The sequence below is a fragment of the Nymphaea colorata genome, chromosome 6 (genome assembly GCF_008831285.2).
Source record: "Nymphaea colorata isolate Beijing-Zhang1983 chromosome 6, ASM883128v2, whole genome shotgun sequence".
Taxonomy (NCBI): Eukaryota; Viridiplantae; Streptophyta; class Magnoliopsida; order Nymphaeales; family Nymphaeaceae; genus Nymphaea; species Nymphaea colorata.
Genome location: NC_045143.1, coordinates 13,319,708 through 13,345,632, shown reverse-complemented (window position 1 = coordinate 13,345,632; position 25,925 = coordinate 13,319,708). Strand labels below are relative to the sequence as shown.

The 25,925-nt window shown below is 37.1% G+C and overlaps 2 protein-coding genes across 7 annotated transcripts; both read left to right on the top strand.

The window, feature by feature from the left end:
- The first annotated feature begins 1,769 nt into the window (after positions 1-1,769).
- On the top strand, positions 1,770-17,846 carry LOC116256726 (OVARIAN TUMOR DOMAIN-containing deubiquitinating enzyme 4-like). Of its 6 annotated transcripts, none has more exons than XM_031633182.2 (6): positions 1,770-2,312; positions 3,408-4,031; positions 13,910-14,031; positions 14,193-14,233; positions 16,072-16,170; positions 17,582-17,846. In XM_031633182.2, the coding sequence occupies exons 2-6, from the start codon at positions 3,443-3,445 to the stop codon at positions 17,643-17,645; spliced, it is 915 nt and encodes a 304-aa protein (XP_031489042.1). In that variant the 5' UTR covers positions 1,770-2,312; positions 3,408-3,442; the 3' UTR covers positions 17,646-17,846. The 6 variants fall into 6 exon arrangements, with proteins under 6 accessions (XP_031489042.1, XP_031489039.1, XP_031489041.1 ...); XM_031633179.2 differs by having other exon boundaries at positions 1,789-2,312; positions 17,523-17,846; XM_031633181.2 differs by lacking the exon at positions 1,770-2,312 and adding an exon at positions 2,410-2,504 and having other exon boundaries at positions 17,523-17,846.
- Positions 17,847-24,083: 6,237 nt separating this feature from the next.
- Positions 24,084-25,503, top strand: LOC116256583 (G-type lectin S-receptor-like serine/threonine-protein kinase SD3-1). Its single transcript, XM_031632985.2, is given in 5 exon segments — positions 24,084-24,463; positions 24,517-24,604; positions 24,606-24,748; positions 24,803-24,885; positions 24,888-25,503. Coding segments are annotated over 5 exon segments (816 nt in total). The 5' UTR covers positions 24,084-24,173; the 3' UTR covers positions 25,100-25,503.
- Positions 25,504-25,925: the final 422 nt, after the last annotated feature.

Below are 25,925 nucleotides of genomic sequence, written 5' to 3'. Positions count from 1 at the left end.
TTCATTTTTTTTTGTCTTCCTCCCAGAGTCCCAGTCCCACCCGTTCTTGTTCTTTTATCATATCCTCTCACCTCTTTCTTTAACTCAGGTTGTCGACGTATGCAATTCCTTTTGCTTTCTATTTTTCTCCTTTCCTTCTCCTCACGTTTTCTCCTTTCCCCTCTCTCCCTCCCCTCTTTTTCCCAAGTTGATGGCCTCCACAATTCTCTCTCCTCTACTTCCTCATCTTAGTTTTGTCATTATTTTAATTTGTTTAAGTGATGACTTTGGAGGGACCCTTTAACCGGCGTTCCCACCTCTTAACAAATTCATTTGGGCATTAAGAAAAAACATTAAAAATAATTTATCCTAATGGCCCACTAGTGGGGGGATGATTTTCGACCCCTTTCCCTCCTTCGTAGGGCTGCACAACGAGTCGAGCCAACTCGGGCTTGACTCGAACTCGCTCGACAAAGCTCGGCTCGACTCATTTATAAGAGTTCGAGCTGAAAGTTAAACTCAAATAAATAAACGAGTCGAGTTCAAGTTGCAAGAACTCAGTCGTTTAAACTCTACTTGACTCCGGTTCACCGGTTTAGGGTTAAAATTTTCTCATTCCGCCATTCGGTCTTCACTCACCGTCTGCTCTCTCTCTTCCGGTGGACTGCTGCTCTCACCCCTTCCGCTGGACCGCCGTTGCTGCCCTCTCTTGCCGCTTCCGTTGGATTGCCGCCTGCTCTCTCTCTTTTGCTGGACTGCTGCTCTCGCCACTTCCGCTGGACTGCCGTTGCCGCCCTCTCTCGCCGTTTGCTCTCTCTCTTTCGCTGGACTGCTGCTCTCACCGTTTGCTCTCTCTCTTCCGCTGGACTGCTGCTCTCGCCGCTTCTGCTAGACCGTCGTTGCTGCCCCCTTTCGCCTTTGCCCTTATCTCGCTACTGCTGCCTCAGACCCTGCGACGCACCTTTGGGCATTATATTGTTTAGAATCGTGCTACCTTTTTTCCTATTCTTTGTTGTATTAATATTAGGAATTATACAACTAATTCGAGCTTCTGTGGCTAACGTCGTGCATCTTTGGCATTTTTTTAAGTTGGCTTAATGATTCTCGGGCTCTGATTTCCTTTTCCCAGCGGCTTCTGTGAAAGCATTTGATGATTCTTTTGGTACTCATTGATTCATGTCATCTTCCCCGTTAAGAAATTGGAATTATTGAGTTCCTAGAGATTTAGAGGTTCCGATGATGGTGTTGGTTTTCCTGGGCGTTTGAGGCTGAAGCTTCCTTATTTTGATTCCAGGAATTTGACTTTGTCCAGTTAATCGAGGAGCTCGACTTTGTATAATCGAGTCGAGTTTGAGCTTGTGTTAGGTAGCTCGACTCGAGTTCGAGCTCGAGCTGGGCAAGCTCAAGCTCGACTTGGCTCGTTTGCAGCCCCGGCCCCTGATAATTGGGTACCCCACTCGTGATGGGCCAGGCTTGAGCTGATTACTTTACACATGAGCTGGCCTATATATATATATATATATATATAATCTTTTTTGGCATAGGTTCACTTAAAAACTTTTGGTGCATCATCACTGATGACTTTCTTAAAGACTCTTTATGTGTTACCAATGACACCCTTAGAAACTGTTCATGTGGTGTTGATGGCACCCTTTGAAACTATTAGCACTTTGTTAAGGGTTTTTGAGATATTAAAATATGAAATGTTAAGGGTTTCAAATGTGGGTATTCAACGAGATACCCGATGGATATAAAGTTGACGGTTGACCCTAACCCGATAACTTAGCGGGCTCCTTTGGGCCACCGGCGAGGGCTTCGGGCCAGCCCAAGCCCGACTTTGCTGACCCTTGGGCCTAACCCTTGGGCCTACCCGGCTTGACCGTATGCCCAGCCTTGCTGCCACTACTTAGCATCGTAGAAAATTAAAGGAAATAGATAAATGATTAGGAAATTGAGTTAAGAAATTTAAGGAATTGATCAAAATATTATGAAATAAAAAGGGCATTTGCCGAAATTGACAAAGATGCCTATCTAGGTCAACACCAGACATTAAGAAAATATTATCCAATATAAAAGGGCGTACCCAAGCATTGTTTTTAGGACGTTGCCCGAACATCGAGCGCGCCTTCCTTTTCGCTGGCATGTTAACTGTCGATTTCAAGATGGTCGGTTCTTCGTGCCCCTAAGTATCAAAGTTGCCCCTGTGAAGGCTTCTACGGATGGGAGAATAACGTCACAGATTTTCCATTTTAGAAGTTTACTATGTGAAAAGAGAAACAGCATTTTGAACGACTTCAGTTTGAGGAAAGCATTTCTTCCGCCCTCTCACTTGGGTACTCTCTCTCTCTCTCTCTCTCTCTCTTACGCGATGCTTTGCTTGTATGTGCTGGTTTGTAGGTTCTTAACTGCTAATTGTTCTACGTTCCCAGATGTTGCTTGGTTTATGTACTTTATCTTTTACGGGAATGATTGAAGCAAACCATATAATGTACAATTACAATGACAGCTTTTCAACGTTGCGCGAGGTTTCCTTTTTCTTTAACTTTTCCTTTTGTAGATATACAAAATTTGAATATGCATTTTCTCTACCCAATGTTCTTGTCTGAAGTTGGTTCAGATAGCTGATGGAGTCTTTCTTATGAAGAAATGTGAGTTTTATTTTCGGGAATTGCGCATTCTAGATTTTTTTTTTTTTTTTTTAGTTAGGTTGATCTTTTAGATATTAACTCGTATTTCCAAGTATTTCTTTGTCTGGATTGTACCAATTAATTTTTATCTGCAAGCTTTATTTAGGCCGAAACATTGAGGCAATCTTTTGTCAAGCGTTTTGATGATGACGGTATGATTACAGTTTCTCTGACTGTTTCTGAGATATGAATTGAGGATTACAAACATAATAACGGGGAAAATTGTGTTGCCTGAAAGTGAAATTCAGATAGCAGAAGGATATAGTTCCATCATGCATTAAATTCTTTTTCTTTTTGCTTGCTTTTGAGGCAAATTATAAAGCTAGTACAATTGAAAAGTGTGAACGATGTGAATTTGATCAAGTTGACTCCTTTAATGCAGCAAAGATCCTCCTTTAAACTGTATAAGTAGGTCGTTTTAGTTAAGAATAGGATTTTGGGAGTATTATGTCTATATTCAGATAGATATGGTAGGTCTTGGATCAAGAGCTATATAAAGTTATTTCATATTTGTTTTTGAAGGTTTGAAAGATTTCCAGGAAGTAAATAATAAAATATTTCCTGTTTCTTGAGTATGATGAGTGCGTGAAATAGTGCCTTGAAAGAATTGCTTCCTCTGGGTTACTTGTCCAAGAACTAACATACTTTAGTGAACCTTTTGACCCCTTTTTTGCATTTAGATGAACAAATATTCATTGTCTACCCTTTTCCTCTCCTAATAAGTAACCTTTCTTGATACAGAAGGGGATCGAGCGTTGAGATGAGCTCTCATTGACATGTTAGCTGTTCATTTTTCCAAGTGCTCCCCTATTTTTCTTGGCAGAAGTTTTGGGAAGAACATAGCTGGCCATTTTACCATGGTCTCACTGCTTCCATATAAATCTGGTCCTTTGTATTTTTGTTATGATAAATTACGACAGAGAAATGAAGCTTTGAAACTCAGTGGAGTATCGTATGGACCATCAATTGCTGCTCAAGCAATTATAGGCTCATATTTCCAAGGCTGTATTTCTTCCGTTACTTCTCGAGGACACTTGACTCCGTTAATGGGGACACTTTCAGCTAGTTCTGCTGTACTAAAACATTTGGGTATTGCATCAAGAAGTAACTATGTGGCTTCAGGGTTGTATGCAGCTGCTCGGTTGAATGAAAAGGCTTCAAAAATTGGTTGGGGTCTGAGATGTGCAAGTTGGGTGCGAGGAGGGGTTTCAGCTGGGCTGATTTTTGGAATTTGTCTTTGTCTAGCAAATCTTAAAGTGGCACATGCTGAAGCTGTCAGGATGAAGAACAGTATGGGTGTTCAGCGAGATGTTACCATTAGTTCATCACATGGGAAAACAGTGTACACAGATTACTCTGTGACTGGTAAGTGCAATTGTATAAACAACTTTTTCTGTCTCTTTTATACATATTTTTGCCCATATCAGGCATATATCAGCAGTCTACACATTGTTTTTGTGGGAGTTCTTGGTTTTAGGATTAACCTTACTGCTGATGTAGATAACAAACTTAAGAACAATAGCTCATTTATGGAATCTGTGTAAATATAGCACACATTGTTCAGGAGATTTAACTGGAGATGCAATGCATGAATAGCACACAAACCCCAGTAGATGGCTTGTTCACAATTTCAAGCACTCAAATCTGTCAAGATGCAGAAAGGCTCAGAACTGAAAGTATTTATAATGCCAAGAGTGCTTTGAGTTAGAGAAGCACAAATTACAAAGGGAGTAATCCCTTCAGTATATACGATAGAGAGACTGAGCTAGCTCTAATGGCTTCAGATCAACTATGGTCAAAGGCCGTTCTTGACCAGAACTGAGCAAAAACCAATAAAACACTAAAAGAAATTTTACAAAAATAATAAAATACATATAATACCACATATATATTATCACAAAAATAATGAAAATAAAAACACAGATATGCACACATATGTATGCCTACATATGTATTTGTAAAACATAATATCCCTGCACAGTTACAGTGCTTTTACTTAGAGTTTTACTAACCAGGAAGTTAAATCTGGCTAAATAGAATGCTTAGTGAAGAAGTTCGCCAGTTGATACTCTGAAGGAACATAAGGCAGATCAATAATTTTTTCAAGTTTTTTTTTTTTCCTAACATAGCATTTAGTCCATCTTTATGTGTTCCATGTGCTCATGAAATGTATGATTGCAAGCAATATAGGTGAAACTCTTTTTATATCAACAAAATTGGTAAGCGTTTTCTTTGGATTCTCATGTCACCTGGTAGTTGTCTAAGCCAAGCTATATCCTTTATAGTTGTCATTATAACTCTATATTCAGCTTAGTATATGAATACAATACCTTTTGTTGCTTTATGCACCTTCAAAATATTAATGATTCTCTTAATAACACCCTTAATTCAGTGGTAGACTAATGGTTATTTGGGTTGAACCCCAATTAAAGACAGTATATACTGTGAAATTCAAAAGTGAGGATGAAGAGAAAAATATGGCCTTGCATTGTGCATATCGTATGGTATTACGCATGTTACTAGGTATCCATATAGCTAGTTGTGAGGCTGTAGTGTAATTGTATCACATTGTATTGTATTTGTATGATATGGTGCTCTGTGATATATGATACAAATTACAGATGATATCATGTGGTCAAACTTTTGTGGAACTTTAATGGGATTCAAATCTCTCTTTTTTCATTTTGGATTTTAACCCTTCATCCCCAAGTCATATGCATTTCCAGGAGTAGTGTGGTGGAATGCTTTTCCCATTTTGAGAAGCAAAGTTTCAATTTGATGCTGCATTCATGCATGGAGATCAATTCTTGTATTTGAAAAAGAGGGCTTCTGAATATTTTGTTCAAGGGAGGTATTTTCACTGTGAAAAGGTATACATCTTGCTTTTTAGTACAGGTTGTCTCTTCTCAGTATTTTCAAGAGCTGGTTCAACAACCCTGTGTTGAGTGGATGGACCTCTATTTAAGTTTACAATCAGTTGAAAATCATGTGTGATTTTTTCTTAAAGACCGATTATCATAGGGATCTTTAGATTAAAGCATCATTTAGCTGCATTGCATGAAAATGCTGCTGCATACACTCTAGGGATCTGCTAGAAGTTACAAAAGTGCAAACAAATAAAATTAAGAATTTGAAGGCAGAAAAAAAAATAGATAAAAGATGCATAGATGGGGTTATGGCATGCCTGGAGAAATTGTGGATGATGAAGATTACAAATTTCCCACTTTGGATCCTATTGATTCTAGTTTAGGATTAGAAATGACTAGTTTTAGGGCTAAGGGTGAAAGCATGATGATGGCTAGAGGTAGCTCTAAGAGAAAAATAAGGGGTGATACTGGAAAGTTTTTGAAAGCATTCACTAGCAGTTGACTGTTACTGCAACTATTAGGAATTCATTTCCATTCATACTGCCTCAAGTTTTCAACCAGATATTAGGAGTCTTTTGATTCCCAAACATTTCATAGGATAACCAATGCAATTGGAAGATGGGTTATGATGCCTATGTTTCTTTTCATGCGAAAGTCCATTCTGTTTTCACCTGTTACCATCAAGTAAGGGCACAATTTTTTTATCAAAGTATGAAAGAAATTAAATATTGTGATGTGTTAATAATAAGTTGGAAAGAATATGGTGCGCTATTGATGCAGTGATTAGAGTTCCTCACTCTAATCCCCGCAAGAAAAACACCAGAAAGCAAGAACAGAAGGGGGAAATGCAAGAAAACAAAGGGGAATTCAATAACAAAAGATAATTAGGGTTTTTCTCAATGCCAATTAGCCCTAATCACAAGAAAAGAGGCCCTTTTAAGGGGCCTAACCCTGAGATCCGAATTGGATCTTGAGTCCACAGAACTAAAAGATCCAAACCCAAAAATATATCAAAGTCCAAGTAAGCCTAAATGGATCTGAATATAAGATCCGATCTACTCTAGACTATACTGCGTCAGCTATGATAGCAGATGGATGAAAAATACATGGATAAGAGCATTTATAAGCTTTCTTTACATTGTTCTAAATACTTCTTTAACCCTATTGATTAATCAGATACTCCAACGTCTATTGAAGTATTATATCATGCTTTTTTGATGATATTCTGAAATGGGGGGGGGGGGGGGCTGATAAAGTTTCATAGTTTAGCCTGTTACAAATGATGCAACTAATTGTGGAGCTGCAGGCAAATCTTGCATGTAAAGTGTGAGGCAGTTTTTGGGACTCCATGTGCTGCTAATTATGCTAATCTAATGCTTGAAGCGTTGCAGATGTGCATGAGATGGATGAAATGAAAGAAACTGTGCAGCATGCTAGAGAATCACATAGTGTATCTGTATTTTTGCATATGATTTGAGTTTGATGAGGAAATATGTGGATGGAGGTGAAGTTGATTTCCTGTGCACAAACTAGATTTGCTATAAATGTTTTGATAATGTAGTGCATAATGCCAAGAAAAGCTTTGAGATAGATTTTCTTAAGTCATGAATGAAGTTTATACTACATTCACATAAGAGAAAAATCAAGAGACATTGTGGATATCTTATTCAGCTCCAAAAATCATGTCTGAAGTTATTGAAAAATCAACATTGTTTTGGTGAAACCTATAAGATTGGTTAACAACGGGGATAGGCTTGCAATCAGGACATGTATAAAGCCATGAACAAAGTAGATGAGACAATTGGAGAACTCCTCACAAGAAAGAAAAATTTGTGTAAGCATATTTGGGAGATTATAGATAAGGTATGGGCTAGGCAATTTAATGATGCCCTTAATGTAACCTATTGTCTTAATCACACAGTAAGATATTTAAACACATCCAGAATGGATGGAGAAGTGGAAAAGGGGCTGTTGGACTGCATTGATACATTAATCCTCAAGCTTGACATGCAAGATGCTATTCATCTTGATGTGAAAATATATGATAATGCCCAAGGTGAGATGAGAAGAAACACTACTGTTGAGAAGAGGGCAATAATATGTCCATGTATTTTGTAATTAAGTTCATTTGTAGTCATTCTCTTTGATAGTTAATTTGATTTTTTTTTTCTACTTTTCTCATATTATTCTATGTGTGAACATATATGTAGTAGAATAAGCTTGAACATGATTGCCCAAATTTTAATGTTTTTGCAATTAAAATCCTCAATCCGACATGCAGTGTAAGTAGAGGTGGAAGAAATTGAAATGTCTTTCCACAAATCCACACTAAGAAGAGAAATAGATGTGATGTAAGATCTTTACAATCTACGTTGTGAAGACACACCTAAAGATGTGCCACACCAAAGAGGTGTTGCACCCATGTCTATGCAACATGGGTGTGGGTGTGATGCTGGATGTGGTTAATGTGCACCTGGTGCCGTTAACTGCACCGGGCCATTCTTGTCTTACAGTGGATGCCCACCCAACTTGGTCAATCCACGTTGACGACTAAAATCCATTATACAACTCCTAATTTTTGTTGCTTTTTTGTTCCCTTTTTCAAGTTTAAAATCCATTATCAACGCTTTTTTTTTTCCTTTTTTTGTTCCTTTTTCATGCTTCCTTCTTCATTTCTTTGCCATGGTTTATTCTTCATGGAGTGTCGTTCCTCTCTCTCTCTCTCGCATTTGAACTGTCCTTCCTTTCTCTGTCTCTCTCGCAATCTCATTTTCTCCAAACTCTCTTTCTCTCATTTCATTCTTTAAAACACAAAAGGGACATACACTGTCGTCTTCCCTCCTTTCATTTAACAATTCTAGACTGAAATAGCCTTGACATAAATAAAAGTTTATTCGCACAATAGTAATGACAAAAATGGCAAAAGGGAAAAAAACATGGGCAAGTAAGGTTATCAAATAATATGCATGACGAGGATGAGGATCCGCCACGCTTGCCCTTATGTTTTTTCAAAAGTCGACGTGCCCAAATGATGGGACCCACCATGGGGCTGCCCGTAGATCCAAGATCGCCATCCAACGCATATGGTCATGGTCTCGGCTACGTGAGGAATGAGTGTGTTTGTGGTGGCAAGATGACATTTGTGGTGGAAACATAGCAACTCAAAGGATTTAAGCCCAAAAACTTGCAGTCATGAAAGCAGGCTTTGGTGGCACTTGTAAGAGAGCTTACACGATGTGAGATCATCATCAAGATGCCACAAGATACCATTGTTTCTCTTACCTTGGAGGAGTGCTCTTATGTGTGTCAGCATTGCCCCAAAGCGACTGGGCTGAACTGGCTTTTGGCGATCAATTAGAATTTTAACATAATTAAAGGAATAGAACTTAGTGTGCAAGAAGACCCAAAATCAATTTCATTTTTTTTCCAAGCATAGCCTAAAATTGGGCATGCTATAAGATTTAAATAAAAAAGCAAAATTCACAACGCGGGACACCAAAATTATAAGGAGATTTCAAATTAGTTCAAACCATCGTCCTCTCCTGGAATTGCCAATATTTTGCACATGGACTATGGAAGTTGGTAGACCCATCTCCAAGATTTGTGTGCCCTTTTTAGGAAGGTATGATGCACTGACCCTCTCAAATGAAGGGCTTAAATTTTGGACTTCCAAATGTTTATACATATGAGAGACTCTCTCTCCTATGCATGAATCATGAATGAAGGTAGCTTGCAAATTCATCCTTATCTTCTTGTCATCACTCTCCTCTTTCCTTGTCAAAATATGGTCGCACAAGAAAATCTCTTGAGCACCATCGTTATTTCCTTTTGGACTTGAGATAAGAAAAATTCAGTTGTTGTTTTTGTCTTCATCCTGCTCCTTAACTTGAAAACCTTTTGTGCATGTGATAGATGAGTTTCTTGCCTTGTATGCAGCCTCTATTTGAAAGGTAAAAAATGCAGCTTGCATAGCCGCACACTTCTTGGTAGAAGTATAACTATAAACCAAATGATGATTAAGCCCTTCTTCCCCATCGGCTTTACCAACATATCCAACATCTATCCTTTATTGATTAGGGGAGTGGATGGATATTTCATATTAGCCCACCAACTTAGTCTTTTCAAAAGAAAATCCTTCTCTTCCATATGCATGATGCTTTGCAATTCCATCTTATGTGTGTGCATGGCATGACCATGTATGTCCTCCTCTTTCTGACTATACAACAACTACTGCTTCTAGAACCAAACCACATAATGCAGAATCTTATGCCTATTTCACCCCTTACTTTCATCAAAATGGTATGCAAGTAGGATGGCCTCATTTTAATTGTAAGAGGGCTCGATAGGCTTTTTATCTCAGCACATAATCTTTTACTTTCAAGTCACCATGAATCTTTGAGTATGCAAATAAAACTTGGGAATGCCTTTGTCCAATCTGCTCCTTGTTTTTATGAAATTTACCCCACTATCACATGGTCTCCTTTTAATGGATCGAGGGCTTGGTAGTTTTTTCACAATAGCACAACATTTTAAGCTTTCTAAAAAAGATCTCTGTTCTCCATACGCATGACTCGGCCCATCGGTTCCTTCTTGCACAGTATGCTCCTAGGATTTGGATCTTCTCTCAAATCCAAATTAAGTCCTGATGTTAATTTTGTATTCGTGACACTGAGAGTAAATAAGTTTCGACCTAGGTGGGTCTGCATCACACGTCCTTCATTTGTGTGACATATTTTATAATATGTGTAAATTATTTTTTACTTGTTCAAGCATCTAAATAAGCATCAGCTATAAAGAATAAAGAGTAGGTTGATCCTATAATCTTGGAGCATGTTTGGTGTATTGGATACATAGGCTGAAGAACTTGCCAGTATATTCCAAAAGGAAGTTGTAGAATAGATGAACATTAAAGAACCACAAGAAGATGATGTCGAGGAAGCTATATATGTTTCGGATGACAAAGAATTTGAAGGAGAAGATGATGAATGATAATTTATCTCTCATATTTTGTGCTTAACAGGTTTCTTTGTTAATGTTTAAAACAATTTAACTGAAATTGATGGATAATGTTATCATGGATGTGAAACTGATGATTGTTAATTTGTTAATGAGTGTCATATTTTCCTTGACTTTTATAGGAATGATATTTGTTTATTTTCCCTATTTTTCTGCATTTTTTTGGTGTTACTTTTTTCTATTTTTAACATAAAAATAAATTCATGATTTTTTACATTATGTTATGGCATGCTATGTTTTATGTGCCCAACTATTGGTCCAGGCGGCACATGTCATGCTACTTACTTTGTTGCCCTCTTGTTAATTGCTCCTTTTATTTATCCAAGTTTCTAACAATTTGAAGAGCCACACTCATGTCAATTGATTTGGGAACATGTTGAAACTAACTATATACTTGCAATACCCATGTAATATCCAGTCTAATGATACTAAGATACATTAATGATCCTACAAGCTTCTTTTAAAGAGTGAGATCATTCAAGAGAACTCCAACATTAACCTTCAGTTTGGCTGCTGCAACTTCAAGGGTCTCACAAACTTTGTGATTAATATATTTGTCAATTATTTTTGCAGCAAGCTTAGTTTGAGACGTCGCAAATATCGCATCTTTTTTTTGAAAGGTAGCTGATATTTACATAAACGATTGAAATGAAAAAAAAAAGACCTTTTGTTTTTTTAAAAAAAAAAGAAGGCATTTTTTTATATATCATGTTTCTTTGGATTATTTTTGCTTTAAAGTTGAAAAGTTAATTTGAATTATTTATCTCCATTTTTTTATTACTAAAACATTATTTTTATGGTTTTATGTAGTTATTTTTATGTTTTCTTATTAGCTTCTGTTAGCCTACAACTAACAAGGAAGTTTAACTCACGCACTCTGCTCCGGTGAAAGCCGAGCCTCCACTAAAACCTCTAATATTCATTCGTAATTAGGGTTAATTCCCTAAGAAACTTATATACTCAGATTCATTACATTGGGGTGGGTTATTATCTCCTCTTATCCACCCGATCCATCTACCTAACCCGATCTGTGACTCCCTACTGAATCGGACCCCTGACCCACAGGGTCCAACCTTTTACACCTTGTCACTTTGTTTTTTGAGGATTTTTTTCTTTTTTAAAAGTTACCTATATGTTCCAGAGGCAAACAAATTTCCTTAAATGTACCCAATAAAAACCTCACCATTTAAAACCCAAGAAGGATAGGCAATGGTTTGAGATCAGAGATTTCTTTTGTGGGAGTAAACAACCTCTATACCTAAAAAGTCATTCAGAAACCTAGATCTATTATCTCAAAATTTTCCTTTAAACGGATTTAATATTTTTGATATCTTCAATATAGACTGCTGTTATTAGCATATCATCAATATATAAAAATTAAATAGCAAAATCTTATATTCAAGTCCAAACAAGGTAGTGTTGTTAAAACTTTAGGACAGGAGGAGAACAGAGCTGAAAGAAATCGCATGTCTCAGCAGCCCTAGACGTGGTTCAGTTAATTAATAAAAAGAGGGTTAATACCCTAAGACTCAGTCTTTACAAGCATACCCTTAAGTAAAACATTATTTACAGCATACAACATAACTTATTAGAACCGGATCTATAAAGGATCCATATCCAATAACTTACGAACGAATAACTTACAAACGATCATGTGTTAACATTAGTTGGCATCGTGTTTGAGCGGACTCTGGCCCAGGGCAAGTGCTCACGCTTGGCCCAAGCTCCTGAGCTGAAATCTGGTGCTTAAGAAAGGTTGGTCGAGGCTGTGTTTGGGCTGGAAGGCATGGCTGGGCTATGCTTGGCATGCTGCTGCTACTGGCTAGCCTCCCGCTTGAGGCTCTGTGGACTGCTGGACTGAACCACGCTTGGGTTGGGGATTGTGAAGTGCTTGGGCCCTCCAGGTGGCTCACATCACGTGGAGAAGTAGTAAGCAAAAGGTTGTGAGTAGATTTATCATTGAAGCAGAGTATAGGTGTGTGGCTGTAGCTACAGCTGAAGCTGCATGGGTTTTAGTACCTGCTGACTGAAGTTAGAGAGAAGACATCACAATCTATTTGATTATGTGATAGTCAGAGTGCTATAAATGTCATTTAATGCAGTTCACCATATATGTGTCAGAAACATATATAGATCGATCGACATTTTGTGAGGCAGAAGGTAGAAAAAAAGGAAACCGAACCTGAGTTTATTTGAGCTAAAAAGCAGGTTGCAGATTTGTTTACAAAAGACTTAACTAGAGATATATTTTAGATGCTTAAATGTAAGTTGTTCATGTTCTAAAACTATGTACAACTTGAAGGGAGTGAAAGGATGTGCTTATTATTAATCATTGGTTTGGATTTGGGTTCAACCCTTATCCCTTCTGTTGTGTTTTATCATTGGCATGTAACTAATAGCAGGCATTGTAACTTTTTGGATTTTATGCTGGGTTACTTAGCCATGCAAAACCAATCTTGTTCTCAATTTGAATTACTGAACACTTTGATGCTGCCATCTTGCTGCTGAAGAAACTCTTCCATATCTCTTGTTTTTTCCTTTTATGTTGAATACCTCTGGACATTGAAATCTAACAAAGAGTTAGTCATAGTGTCCCATGTTCAACCTGGAATTGGCAAGGGGAGTTCTTTTTGTCTGTCCAAGCAAGCTTGGGATGGAAGAACGTTTACCAATTGAACACCTGCTAAAACTGCAGTTAGAAAGCACTTCACATGGTACTCACGCTATTCCATGACTATATTTAGGTTTACAACTTTACCTAATTAATAATTTTGGTTTTCAAGCTTAGAAGAATGTAACTTATCAAGTGATGGTTACGTACCAGGAATTTTTTATCATCTTATGCATTAAGTGGGTCCATATTACTTATTGTTCCTTTGTTAGTTCATCTTCCAATTTCACAGATTTATGAAATTTTTGTGATTTTATGCTTGTGACATATATTCTATTTTTTTGCTGTAACATTGGCAAAAAATGACAAATATGGCAATATTTTTGGAAATATTGCCAACAAATAATTCTTGGAATAGTATTGTGATATTTTCCCTATTTTTAAAAAGCCTCATTATTAATGTATCTTAAACCTTCTCTTTTTTTGTTTCTTTTAACAATTGCAAAAATATTTTAATATTTTCATTGTTTTTGCAAGGAAATTAGAATGCAACTATTAATTTCTTATTCTTTTTCTTGTTTTTATATACTTTTTATTTTTAAAGTTTCTAATATATTCACTTAATTTTCTTGAAAAAAACAAACTTTCTGGAAAACATCCAAAGAAAACCTTGCCACCAAAAAACGGATACTTGTGACATTGGTTACCTAGAGATATTTTTGCTAAGATACCATTCGTACTTTATGCAGGCATTCCAGGCGATGGAAGATGTCTTTTCCGATCTGTTGCTCATGGTGCCTGCTTAGTTTCTGGAAAATTGCCTCCAAACGAGAACTTACAGCAAGAACTTGCTGATGAACTCCGAGCAAGAGTACTTCCCAAAGACAACTGATGCAACTTTTTATACATTTAAGAGCTGAATTTAATATTTGTTTAGTATCATATTTTCTTTTCTTTCTTTTGTTTCAGTTTGAATGCCATTGCTCATTAAACTATCACAGACCTAATCTTGTGTGACATTGATCTTAATAGGTTGCAGATGAATTTATCAAGAGACGGGATGAAACAGAATGGTGGGTGTTCATCAGCTTAGATGGATGAAGTAGAAGAGTTTCTTATTGTTAACCTTCTTGAAGAACAGTTGGTATAGATATTAGCAGTTCTCTTTGTGGTTGAAGGTTTTCGTTTTACATCTACAACAGTAAAGATAATAAGTTAATGGAACAGAAAAGTTTCAAACTTGAACAATTAGAATTCATGTTTCAGGACATTCCTTCTGGTAGAGTTTGTATCTATCCGGACTATCTAGTATCTATGACCAGATCAGTGGTCTATGATAAAACGTGGTTGCATCTGGATCGAGTTTTCTCCAGATTCAAACACCTGTAATATAATATGCTCAGTGATGTTGTAGTTAATTTTGTCCTTTAGGGATATTTTGTCCCTGAAAATATTTGACACTATATAATGAGAATTTTTGCACAGGTTTGGTTTTGCAGCCTTGCCCTTTTCTATGCAGTCTCTTATCTCCTCCCTATTCTCTGATGATCTAGGATTCTGGTCATTTTCTCAAGTTTTTATCTTCAAAATATTTGTTGGCATTAGAATGAGGTTGCAGATTTCTTCCAAATGGTGTGCCCATAGAGATTAAACTTTGTTCCTTCAGTCAGAAATCTCTGTCTCCACTTTTATTTCTGTTTCAGACCTCTTTCTTTATCATATTTTGCTCCTTTTTGGGATTCTTTATCTCCAAAAAGCTCTGACATAAAATTTCAGTGTTGATTTTGATCTGAAATTCTCTATTTTCTGGTATCAAATTTTTTGAATTTGGTTTCAGAGAAAGACAGAGGCAGAAGAAAAGAGAGAGGGAGAGAAGTTTGCTCACTTGTTAGATTATCCCAAATCTTCTTGTAAATAAGAGGAATATGGGTTGGCTAGGACTTACTTAAACAGTTCAGAAAACGAATAAAATTTACCAAAAAATACTGATGTCGGCACTCTAATTTATTCTTTTTCTAATAGCTATTACTCAACGCTCCCCCTCAAGCTGGAGCATATATATCAGTCATGCTCAGCTTGTTACGACATTTAGAAAAATCAGAAATAGAAAGAGGCTTAGTAAAGATGTCTGCAACTTGATCTTCAAAAGAAACATGCATAATTGAAATTTTCCCATTTGAACCATATCTCTGATTGTAGTGATAGTCGATCTCTACATGCTCTGTCCTTTCATGAGACACATAATTATTTACAATATAAGCTGGAAGCTTGTTATCACACATCATCTTCATTAGCAAAGGCGCTTGAATGCCTAAATATGAGAGAATAATTTTACCCAAACCATTTCTAAGGCAGTTTGGGCCATAACGCTATATCTTGACTCCACACAACCTTGCTACTACTCCTTGTTTTTTACTTTACCCAATCCATGTTGTGTATTTTATTGTAGAAGGTGTGTACCTAGTAGCAAGCTTGTTCTTTTGTGTTTTATTAATATACTCTGCTGTCTTTTGTAATATGTATTATGACGATTAAATACAACTAGAGTATGCCCAATAAAGTGTGGCTGCCGGCATACATTTGAACAAATCCTATTTTCTTTTTTGTCTTCTCTTTTCCACATGCTGAACATATCTGGACAGATCTAACATAGATAAGTGTTCATGGATGCTCTAGTCATCTCCAAAAGGAAAATGTGGATATATAATTCATCAAGTTTAGATTTAATTCTTATGTTAATTACTTGTTGCCAACAAAATGACTTGTTATTGACATTAAATGCCTTCTTTCTCCCAAGTGGTAAATATGGTTCTCTGATTGTAGAAGAGATTATTAGATCATAACGAAAGTGAAAGCTTGTGCATGTTTGCTATTGAGTATCTTGTATTCTCATGAGTTGTATGTTGTGCAGGTTTATAGAAGGAGATTTTGATTCTTATGTTTCACAGATCAGAAACCCACATGTGTGGGGCGGGGAGCCAGAGTTGCTGATGGCCTCGCATGTCTTAGAGTAAGTGTTAACAAGCTTTGGCATTTGTAATATTTTTTGACTGCATTGCTCAGTGAAGGAGCTGCATACCATGCCTAAATTATGGATTTTGCTACACATGAGGCTGTCAATGGGCTGGAGCATCTGTTTGTGACTCAGTTCCAAAGTGGATGAAAAAAGATAAATCTGAAGAAAATAAATACCAGATCCAGGTTCTTTTTCAGAACTTTGTCAGATTTGGTTACAGATGCTGCAGTTTTATTGAACTATAGGTAAATAACGTCATTATCAAATGCCAGCCTGTTTGAAGTTTTAGGCATACATTTAGCTTATCAAGAAAACTATGAGAACCGAACCCTTAGACCTCCCAATTCCACGAAAAACTTGTTTGGTGCTACAGTAACATGGATCTTGCTGTAGTGTAAAGAGATGTTATAGTCTAATTAAATGGGCCATGTTTCCAGCATGATCAAACAACCAAGTTGACATTTTAATGGATTAATCTGGACTGTGGTTTGGGATTTATAAAAAGACTTGGTAAGCCTGATAGAAATCCAGATTTAAACCTGAACCCATGGGGGGATCAAGAACAACATTGACCAAACCCTGATATTGGCCCACTGGCAGCCTGAATGCTACACTCTTTATTTAGGAACTAGAATATTACTCATTTTTCTTTCAAAAGAATAAAATTTTTGAAATGTTCTGGCACCGTAACAGATTTGGCATATTTCAGAATGTAGGATCTGTTTGCCTGAAGCCTGCAGGTACTTTAGCCATAGTTTTTTTCAATGACATTTAATGTTCATCGTCCTTTTCTTCCTAGGTCAGAGCCTCTATTTTCTTGTTCTTACCGTTGATTTCAAAATGACATGTTGGCTCAAATATAAATCCTTATGAAAAGGTTGATTCTGAGTGGGCAGAGGCATAAACCGATAACGTGAACATAACTATGACTAGGAACTTGCATTGGCCCCTTGCCCATTCCTAAATGTAGTATCAGGGTTGGGACATGCCTACCCTTCCCTTAAGTGGCTCCTTCCCTGGTTGGGAATGATGTACCATGTTCACAAATTTAATCACCTTTAATATAACGTGAGATATTTAATTTTTAGTTATCAAGAAATAATGCCTTACCGATCATGAAGATAAAGGCAATTTGGAGAAGGTCAAATAGATAGTGTTGGCCTTTCCTTTATTGCATGAAAATGGTGAATAAATTAAATTAAAGATGACCTGGAGGCAGGTTTTCTTTTGGAGGTTATGTTTGTTTAATGAAGGGTTATATTTCTTAATACTCTAACCTTTCATAGGTTTTCCTTATATATAGATGTAACATCACATTTGTTCACAAGTATGACCTGATATTGCAGGATACCGATAACAGTATACATGTATGATGATGATGCTCATGGATTGATTTCAATCGCAGAATACGGCAAAGAGTATGGCAAGGAACCAATTCAGGTTCTTTATCATGGTTATGGCCACTATGATTCCGTGCTAATTCATCCGAAGAGTGGAAGAGCAAGGTTGTAGGACAAACTATTAGGATCCTCAATGTAAAATGTACATGCTCCATATGCAAGCTTCCCTGCATGACCTCGAGCATTTCAGTTCAGGCTTTTAGATGAACATATGCATATGTTTGTACTGTATAGTGTATACTATCTAAGATTGTATATTCATATTCTACATGCGCAGACGAGTCCTTCATTCTGGCCCTGCAGTTTAAGTGGTAATTTCCAGCGTAGTTGGCATGAGGGAATGACCTAATCGAGAATCATCTGTGTCGTGGTTGAAATTACCATATCTTTTTCACTTTATATGGATTTCAGATTGTTCCACGCAAAGGGCACGGTAGCATAATATTCCGGAGTAGAAAATTTTACAGAAACATGTTCAACTTTCAAACTTATTGCAAGAACACACACTGTTTAAAAACTTTTCCAGTGACTGTGTGGTTGAAGAAAAGTTTAACAAAAAGAAACTTGGCGATGCATGGCAGAAATTGTCAAATATGTAATTCAAATAATTGTTTTACCCGAAAGCAATTAGCTTTCCATATTTAGTGTTTCATTTCAACGTCTTAGTTATCCAGACTGGAATACCAATAGATTCTCTCTCTCTCTCTCTCTCTCTCTCTCTCTCTTGCCCCAAGAGGCGTAGCATGGTGGGTTGCTCGGAGAGCGTGAGAGGAGAAAGATAGATGGAGTTGAAGCTGAGATAAAAGGATCTATGGATTGGAAAACTTGAGATCACCACCTGCCATGAACAGATACAGCTGACCTTCCTGCAGAACTAAATTTCCAGTAGAATATCATTGTGGTGTTGAACACCGTCACCGACATCATTGGTACATTGGCTCTAGTGCTTGTGCCTCCCACTGTGGGGTCGAACAGTCACCTCAGCAAATATGAGAGAGAGAGAGAGAGGTAAGGCCTTCAGGGTAGTTCTAGACTTTTTTTCACATAACTTGTTAAATTGACATTAATGAAGAGAAACACATACTTGATATGTATTTGAAGAACTTAGGCGCTGACTTGAAACATCAAACAACTTCATGTTTTTATAATATGCTCAAAAGTTGTTCACAGTTAGAATTTCAATTTGTAATATGGGAATGCATATTACTTGTTGGGACTTAGGAGATGGTTGTGGTGAGGAGTTGAAGGTGTTGTAGCCACAGTGGTTAAAGTGGAGGTGGTGGTGAAATATTTTTTTGATAGTCACTGCATCTGAAGCTCAAGAAGAGGGTGCATAGTTGTATGATAAAGCATAATTCAAAGCTCAAGAGGAATGAAAAATTCGTCATGTATCACCCAAAATTCTACGAAATAACATATCAATATCATTCGGTACCCTCAAATACACCAGAAAAAAGAGATTAGCATATGTTTCCTTACATTGAAATTGTGTGTCAACGTCAAGGCCATCTTCAATGTATTTTGTGATCCATTCTACAAGCAAGCATTAGGCTTCATCAACAACATTTATCCTCTCATGATGACTGCCTTGTTCATTTGTTTGCCTAGTAGAATTTTAAAATTAACTTGACCAGATGCATGGAAGGCTGAATGGTTCATACAAATAAACATAGTTGTACATACATGTGTATTTGCAATTAGGTTGAACTTTGTAAGTATATTGAATTTACTATTACTATCACAAAGGATGACTTGTATATAAAGAGACATGAAATGAGAAAATCAAACTTCAAACATCATGAGAAATGAAGAATCTTGTCATGTATGGCACACAATTTTGTGAGATTCACATCAACCTCATTTAGGAGCCTCAAATGCACCAGACAATTCAAAGATGTGCATAAGCATTCATGTGGTTGTTGTTGTATTCAAGGTCCATTCTACTAGTGAGTATTGACCTTCATTAGTGTCATCTACTTTCTTCTCATGATTATTATCTTGTTTACTTGTCTATGCATACATATGTTTAAAATTATCTTGACCAAATGTAGAATGTTTTTATGTTTCACAAAGATGAATGTAATTAAACATACTCATGTGGTTACAATTAACCACTTTCTTGTTTTAATTTGTTGATTTCCTCCTTCCAATTTCTCAAGGAATCAAATACAATACATAATTTGACAATTACATGTTTTCCCATTTTACTTTAGTTCATGATGCACAAACCATACAGACCTCCCTAGCAAATTGCATGTCATCCAACAATTTTTTGGAAAATATGCATAGAAGAGTAATATGAATGACTAAACACTTTCTTCAACAAAATTGAGGGGATTGGATCCAGTCTAAATCATTGATCATAGTCACAATATGAAAGAGATATCAATTTACATAACCTGCATGGCTGCACATTTCAATTTTTGAAATTACTCAAGCTTGCCAAACTATTCAAAGCAATTTACAATATAGTCTCTTTCAAAGCACATTTCTAAAGCATTTTTTTAAGCAAAACTCGTTCCAAATGATGTTTTCAACACAATTTTTCAAATCTATTTTAATGTTTCTCATTTTAGGCGTAGTAACAGAGCCTCAAATATGAAGGACCAAATCAATCTTTATTTCCCAAGTCTTTCAAATTCAAGCTTAATGATGAGGCTCTGGTCCTAGGATGCAACTTGAAGGTTTAAATTTTCTTTTTTCAAATTCTCAAATCATATTTCAATTTTTGTAAAATTAGTTGTGTTTTCCTCATGTACTTTTCAAAACCATTAGTTTTCTAGTAATTCTTTAACAAATTCCTCTTTATTCAAATTTCTTGCCCAAAATAATATCAAAGTTTTGTCCTCTTTCATCTCCATTTAAATGTTTCATGATTCTTTTACTTCTCTAAAATCACTCGTGACCATATAGTTAAAAAAAATCCTTTACATTTTCATCACAAATGACCTTTCTTCCATTTTCTACAAATCAAAATAAGTATTTGCCAAATCTTTCACTGCATACAATATTTTCAAAATTCTACTCTTTCCAAATAAGAAATGCATAATTCATTCTTGCACTTAGGTTCATGCAACACTTGGATATTTCAAGGTATAGGAGACATAAGAATTGATTAATCATTAGTCTATTTACTCTTCATAAAGATGTTAGGAATGACTAGACCTCATGTAGATAGGCAGGTCTCATCTCATAGGTTTTGCTGTAGTTTTAATGACAAAGGCAAATTGTTAATTATTCTTATTCTATTTCCATACCAAAAATGGAATTGTATGCCATTATACATCAACAGAATGGAATGACATTCATCAAACCACTCTGCGTTACATGTACAACACGACGATTCGCTCTCATGTGTGTGGGTTTGGTGCGCAGGTGATGTCTACCAGAAGAACCCTCGTGTAACTAAGGCCCTAGAAGTGGTTAATGAGATTGGTAACTCAGTGGTTCTTGTACGTCATGTGCACTGAAAAGCGAGTGCTTTGTGCAAAAGCGCACTCGCATTGCTTTGGCTTTGCACAAAGCACTTGATTTTCCAAAAGAGAAAAAGAATGGAGCACTTGCAAAAGAAACAATCCCACAAACACCATTTTTATTATTTGTAAGTAAATAGTTGTGTAATGATGTAACTACAAATACAATTGCTTCATATATAAGTAAGGAGCACTCAACATACCATGGATCCCCTCCCACTCAAACCACATCCATCCCCTCTCTCCATGCAACTATTTTTTTTTTCCTTTATTTCATCATGACTTCTCAATTTCCATCCCCTTAGCTTGTTTTCCTCTCCTCTCAAGTTCAGTCCCCTCCTTTTCTCTCTTTTAACTTCTTTTTTGTATCTTTTTGCATTTCACCCATTTTTTTTCTATTTTTTTTATTTTCACCATCTTTTCTTCTTTCTTCTCTATTTTCATCCTCTCTATTTCTCTCCTCAAGAATCCCTCTTCACTCCTCTTCGTCTTTCCTCTTATCAGTTTCCATTCTTTTCTTTTCTCTCAACTTCAACCCTTCTACTTTTTTCCCCTTACCTCCCTCTTCTTTCTTCCCTTTTGTTTTGCGGTTCCTTATATTTCCCTCCTCTTCCCTTCTACTCTAGCTTCACTTCTTCCATCTCTTTTCAACCCTTGCTTCCTTGTCCTATTTTCATCTCTCCCACTTCTCTCATCTCATCTACCCATTTTCTTTTGTCCTTCTTCTCTTGGGTTCTCCATATCCCTTTCCTCTTTCCACCTATTTTTAGCTCTTTCTTGTTCCATTCTCACCAACACAACTCATAGTTCTTTAATAAGCTTCTTTTCAACTATTATTTCAACCCTCTCGCCTTCACCTCTTGTACTCCTAGGTATCTTTTTAATGCCCTCTAAATATAAATATAAATCACTGATGTCATCCATTGTCATGTCATACTAATGAATAAGTGGCCATAAGGTCATTTTTAAAGGAGCCATGAGTCTAGCAATTTGGACTTTCTTGAATGAAGCCATATTATCTACATAATATAACATAATATATTGATGTCAATGTCAAACATATATGCAAGCAATAACATCATATGACAACAATGTCTTCTCGAAATGGTTTACATATGGTGTAGGAATTTAAAGTGTGGCAATTGTGCATATTGACTAACAATTTATTACTATGTATACTGAAAGTAAATTTAAACAAGAAAATTAAGCAATATAGTCAAGAGTTCCTACACCATGACTGACATGTAAGGCTCCAGTGATTAAGTTTCATAAAATATATGAATGAGTCAACGACAACCTAATGCAGTGAGCAGAGCCACATGTGGGCTGGTGTTGGCAGTTATATACATTAGACCCATAAAATATGTTTATTTTCACATTACTGTCTTAAGGTACTTGATTATGTACATATATTGGTGGCCCTAACATAATGAAAGTTTTTGAATCAGTGCCTTTACAGTCAAAATTTTTGCCTTCACTACCGACTTAAAGTATATGTCGCGGAGCATAGCTATGCATTTAAATGGAACTTTTATAAAGTAGCAATTTACTTTATCACATACTGAAACATAAAAGTGATTTTACATATTGTTTAACAATTTAGTGCTACTTATACTAAAAGCAAATCTGTTCAGTAATGCAAAGTTTCCATGACAAGCTGGACCAATTGAACTCTAATGATTTAGTTTTATAAACTAGACAAATGTTATAACATAAACAAAAACAAAATAAGATATACCAAGACTAGGATAATAGATGAGCAGTGAAAAGATGCCATGAAAATAGACGAGACATGCCTAGGAAATTGAGGTAGCCAATGGTAGAAAAGTGACATTGAACACTGAAACATTGTGTTGTGTAATTGTTCAAGAAACCCACACTGGTGATTCTTTGACTGCAGCAATAATTTGACATATTTGGTTGTAAGGGTTTCACAAAGGGTCTAGTGATGATGAGGGTTTTGCGAAGGATCTAGTCAGGGTTTTAAAAAGTTTTACCTATTGTGCCATGAAGGGCAATTATGTTTTTATACCAACATATACTGGTTGATGTCTCAAGGGTGGCCACATTATTGAAGGCAATTTATGTCGTAATAATTACGGCATATTAGTTCAAATGAAATGGACTCGAAAAGGGGCAACATATTACTCAAGGGTGGACATTGCATGTTCTTAATGAAGGGCATTTACATCTTATGTTGACGGGCAGATTAATTTAAAGGAAAACAGATTTGAAACGGGGAAGGGGGAGGATGCAGTATACTCTGCTCAATATTTAGATTGTACTTGTTTTTATTGTGGATCTGATCTGAGATCCCTAAGATTTCAGATCTAGTGATTTAAGGTCAGACCCTTTCATCCCGATCTTAAATCCATGGTTTTTAACGTGTAGTATGGATTTAAAATCCATGCTATTGAGATTTTTAGTTTGCTTGAACTGAGGATCTCCCAAAAACACATCTTTTTATGTAGCCTCAGATTTAAGATCTGAGGCTATCAAATGCAACCTTAATATGTGAACACAGTAAAATAAAATAATCCCAATCTTCTTTGCCGAACACTTTAAAATCGTTTTGAAGATGGAAGTCGAACATGAATGAAAACTTCAAAAAAAAAAAAAAAAAAGAGAGAGAGGATAGTTGCTTGTGCATTTGACTCTCGAGCCAAACACACCTTGAGTTGTAACTTGGCTTCTTCTACCAGAGCCGTTGTGTAAGGACATATCCACCTTAATGAATTTTTTTTTGGTATAAAAGTAATTATACACTTAGCAGACCTATGATTAGGTCCCTGCTCAACCTTACAAGTAATTATACGCGTGATCAGATCTTCTGGGCACTTGAAATTACACTGGGAAACAAACGTCAGTTACTATTATTGCAGCCTTTTCCTCTGATGGTGCTATGTAGGCTCTCAACAACAAGTGGTCTCAATGGAATCTGAAGCTTAACTGGACCAAGCGGTGATACTAGTTGTGCATACGCTTTCCCGTAGGCCACTTCTTTGCATTGTTTAACTCCATATAGCGTCTGTGATACTACTCCTGGCATGATTCCCCTCAAGGACACTATACTTTATGGGTTGTACCCACCTCATGATTCAATTATATTTGGTAGTTTTGAAGCATGTTGGAAAGCTTGTCTTGTAGATCGCGAACAAGATATGTCATTGGCTATAAGCAGGCGTCTCTAGTTGTTGCCTGTTTTGTGAAGATGTGCTTGGATCCATTGGCAGCATTGAGCAGGAGAAACGCTTTTGAAGCACCACCATCATCCACCCAATCATCCCCTCATCCACAATCATGCGAAGTCTGCAAGTCATGCTTGATAGCTGCTGCCAGTGGTACATTTTCTGCATTCTTCTTTATCTAGATTGGTCTGATGTTATGCTTCATCCATTACCACAGAAGATCAAAGTCCAGCCCCAACTGTGCAGTGGGAAGTTAGCCTTCATCAATCCAAACTCCAGGGGATTCTTCATTGGGCCGTCTTATGCTGAGATAAAAGATTTGACCAAGAACTTCAAGGATCCTCTTGGTCCCATTGTGTTTCATGTAACTGATGCTTGGAAACAAGCTTGTCGTTGTCACAGTGTCAAACTGTTCAAATCAAGAGAGACAATTTCGCTCATTTGTTGCTGTGGAGCATCGATCACAAGAGACTCGTTCAGCTAGAAGCATATGCTGTGAATTAGACCACAAGTATCTTGTTTATGAGTTTGCCAAGAATGGCTCAGTGGCATCCTGACTGTCTAGTAGAAGGCACAGCCGGACATGGGAGCCACATGTGAAGATTTGGATTGGTGTCGCAAGGGCAATGACATACCTGCACTCAGCTTGCAGCGGTTCATGGGACACGGAAGGCAGAAATTGGAGAACGTGGTCTTGGATGAGGAGATCCGAGCCAAAGTGAATGGAATTTGGGTTGCAATGGGCAAAGTCCGACAATACAGAGGTTGCAGCTATGAAGGATGTGCAGCAATTTGGTACAATGCTGATCGAGATGGTGTCTGGGAGGAGGGGAGAGATGGAGTTGCACATGTGGGGATATGAGACATTGGTGTCAGAAAGTGTCATGGGTGTGGTGGATGGACGATTGGAGGCAATGCAGATCCGGGGAAGCACAGAGGGGCTTCTGGGTAGCCTTGTGGTGTGTGCAAGAGGGGGCCTTCATGAGGTCATCAATGGGGGAGGTAGCCAAGTGACTGGACGCACTCCACCACCGTTTCCCTCAATTTCCACCAGGCCGAGATGGCCATATATCGATGACGAAACTGATGGTGATTGGCCTGTCAGTCTGGATAGTTGGCAGATTTTCACCAGTCAGGAAGATTCTAATTTTTTTGGGGTGGGAGGCCATTCCTGGTTTGGTTTTTTTGGCCATTCAAGAAATGGTGGTCGTGGGAGTATGGCAAGGTTGGTAATAGTTTTTTCCCTTTCTTTGATGATGTAGGGAAGGTGGGTTTGGTCTATCGTTGTCTGTTTTTGGCTTGTGAGCATCCTCCCCCCATCTGTTGAAGGTCAGATGGGAGAACATCAGCAATTATATAAAGTTTTTTCATGCATTCCTAGGTGCCCAGAGTTGTCAATTATTATTAGATTGAGGGGATGAGGCTTTTGGCATTCATGTTGGTCCCCATGTGCTCTTCAATTAGGCATGGTGATCGTCACGGATATTCAGGATATTGCGCTTCAGCCCTTTCTGGTGAGTGATTCTTTCAGCTATCGAGTACCAAGTCAGGGTTAGGCATAACTACCAGGCTATGTCTGAGTGACGGCCTCATGTTTCTTCTGAATTTTTTGTCTTTTGATAATTTGAAGCCTTTAACATCGTAACTTTTTCCTGTTTTTGTTATATTGTTCAATTTTTTGAATCTCT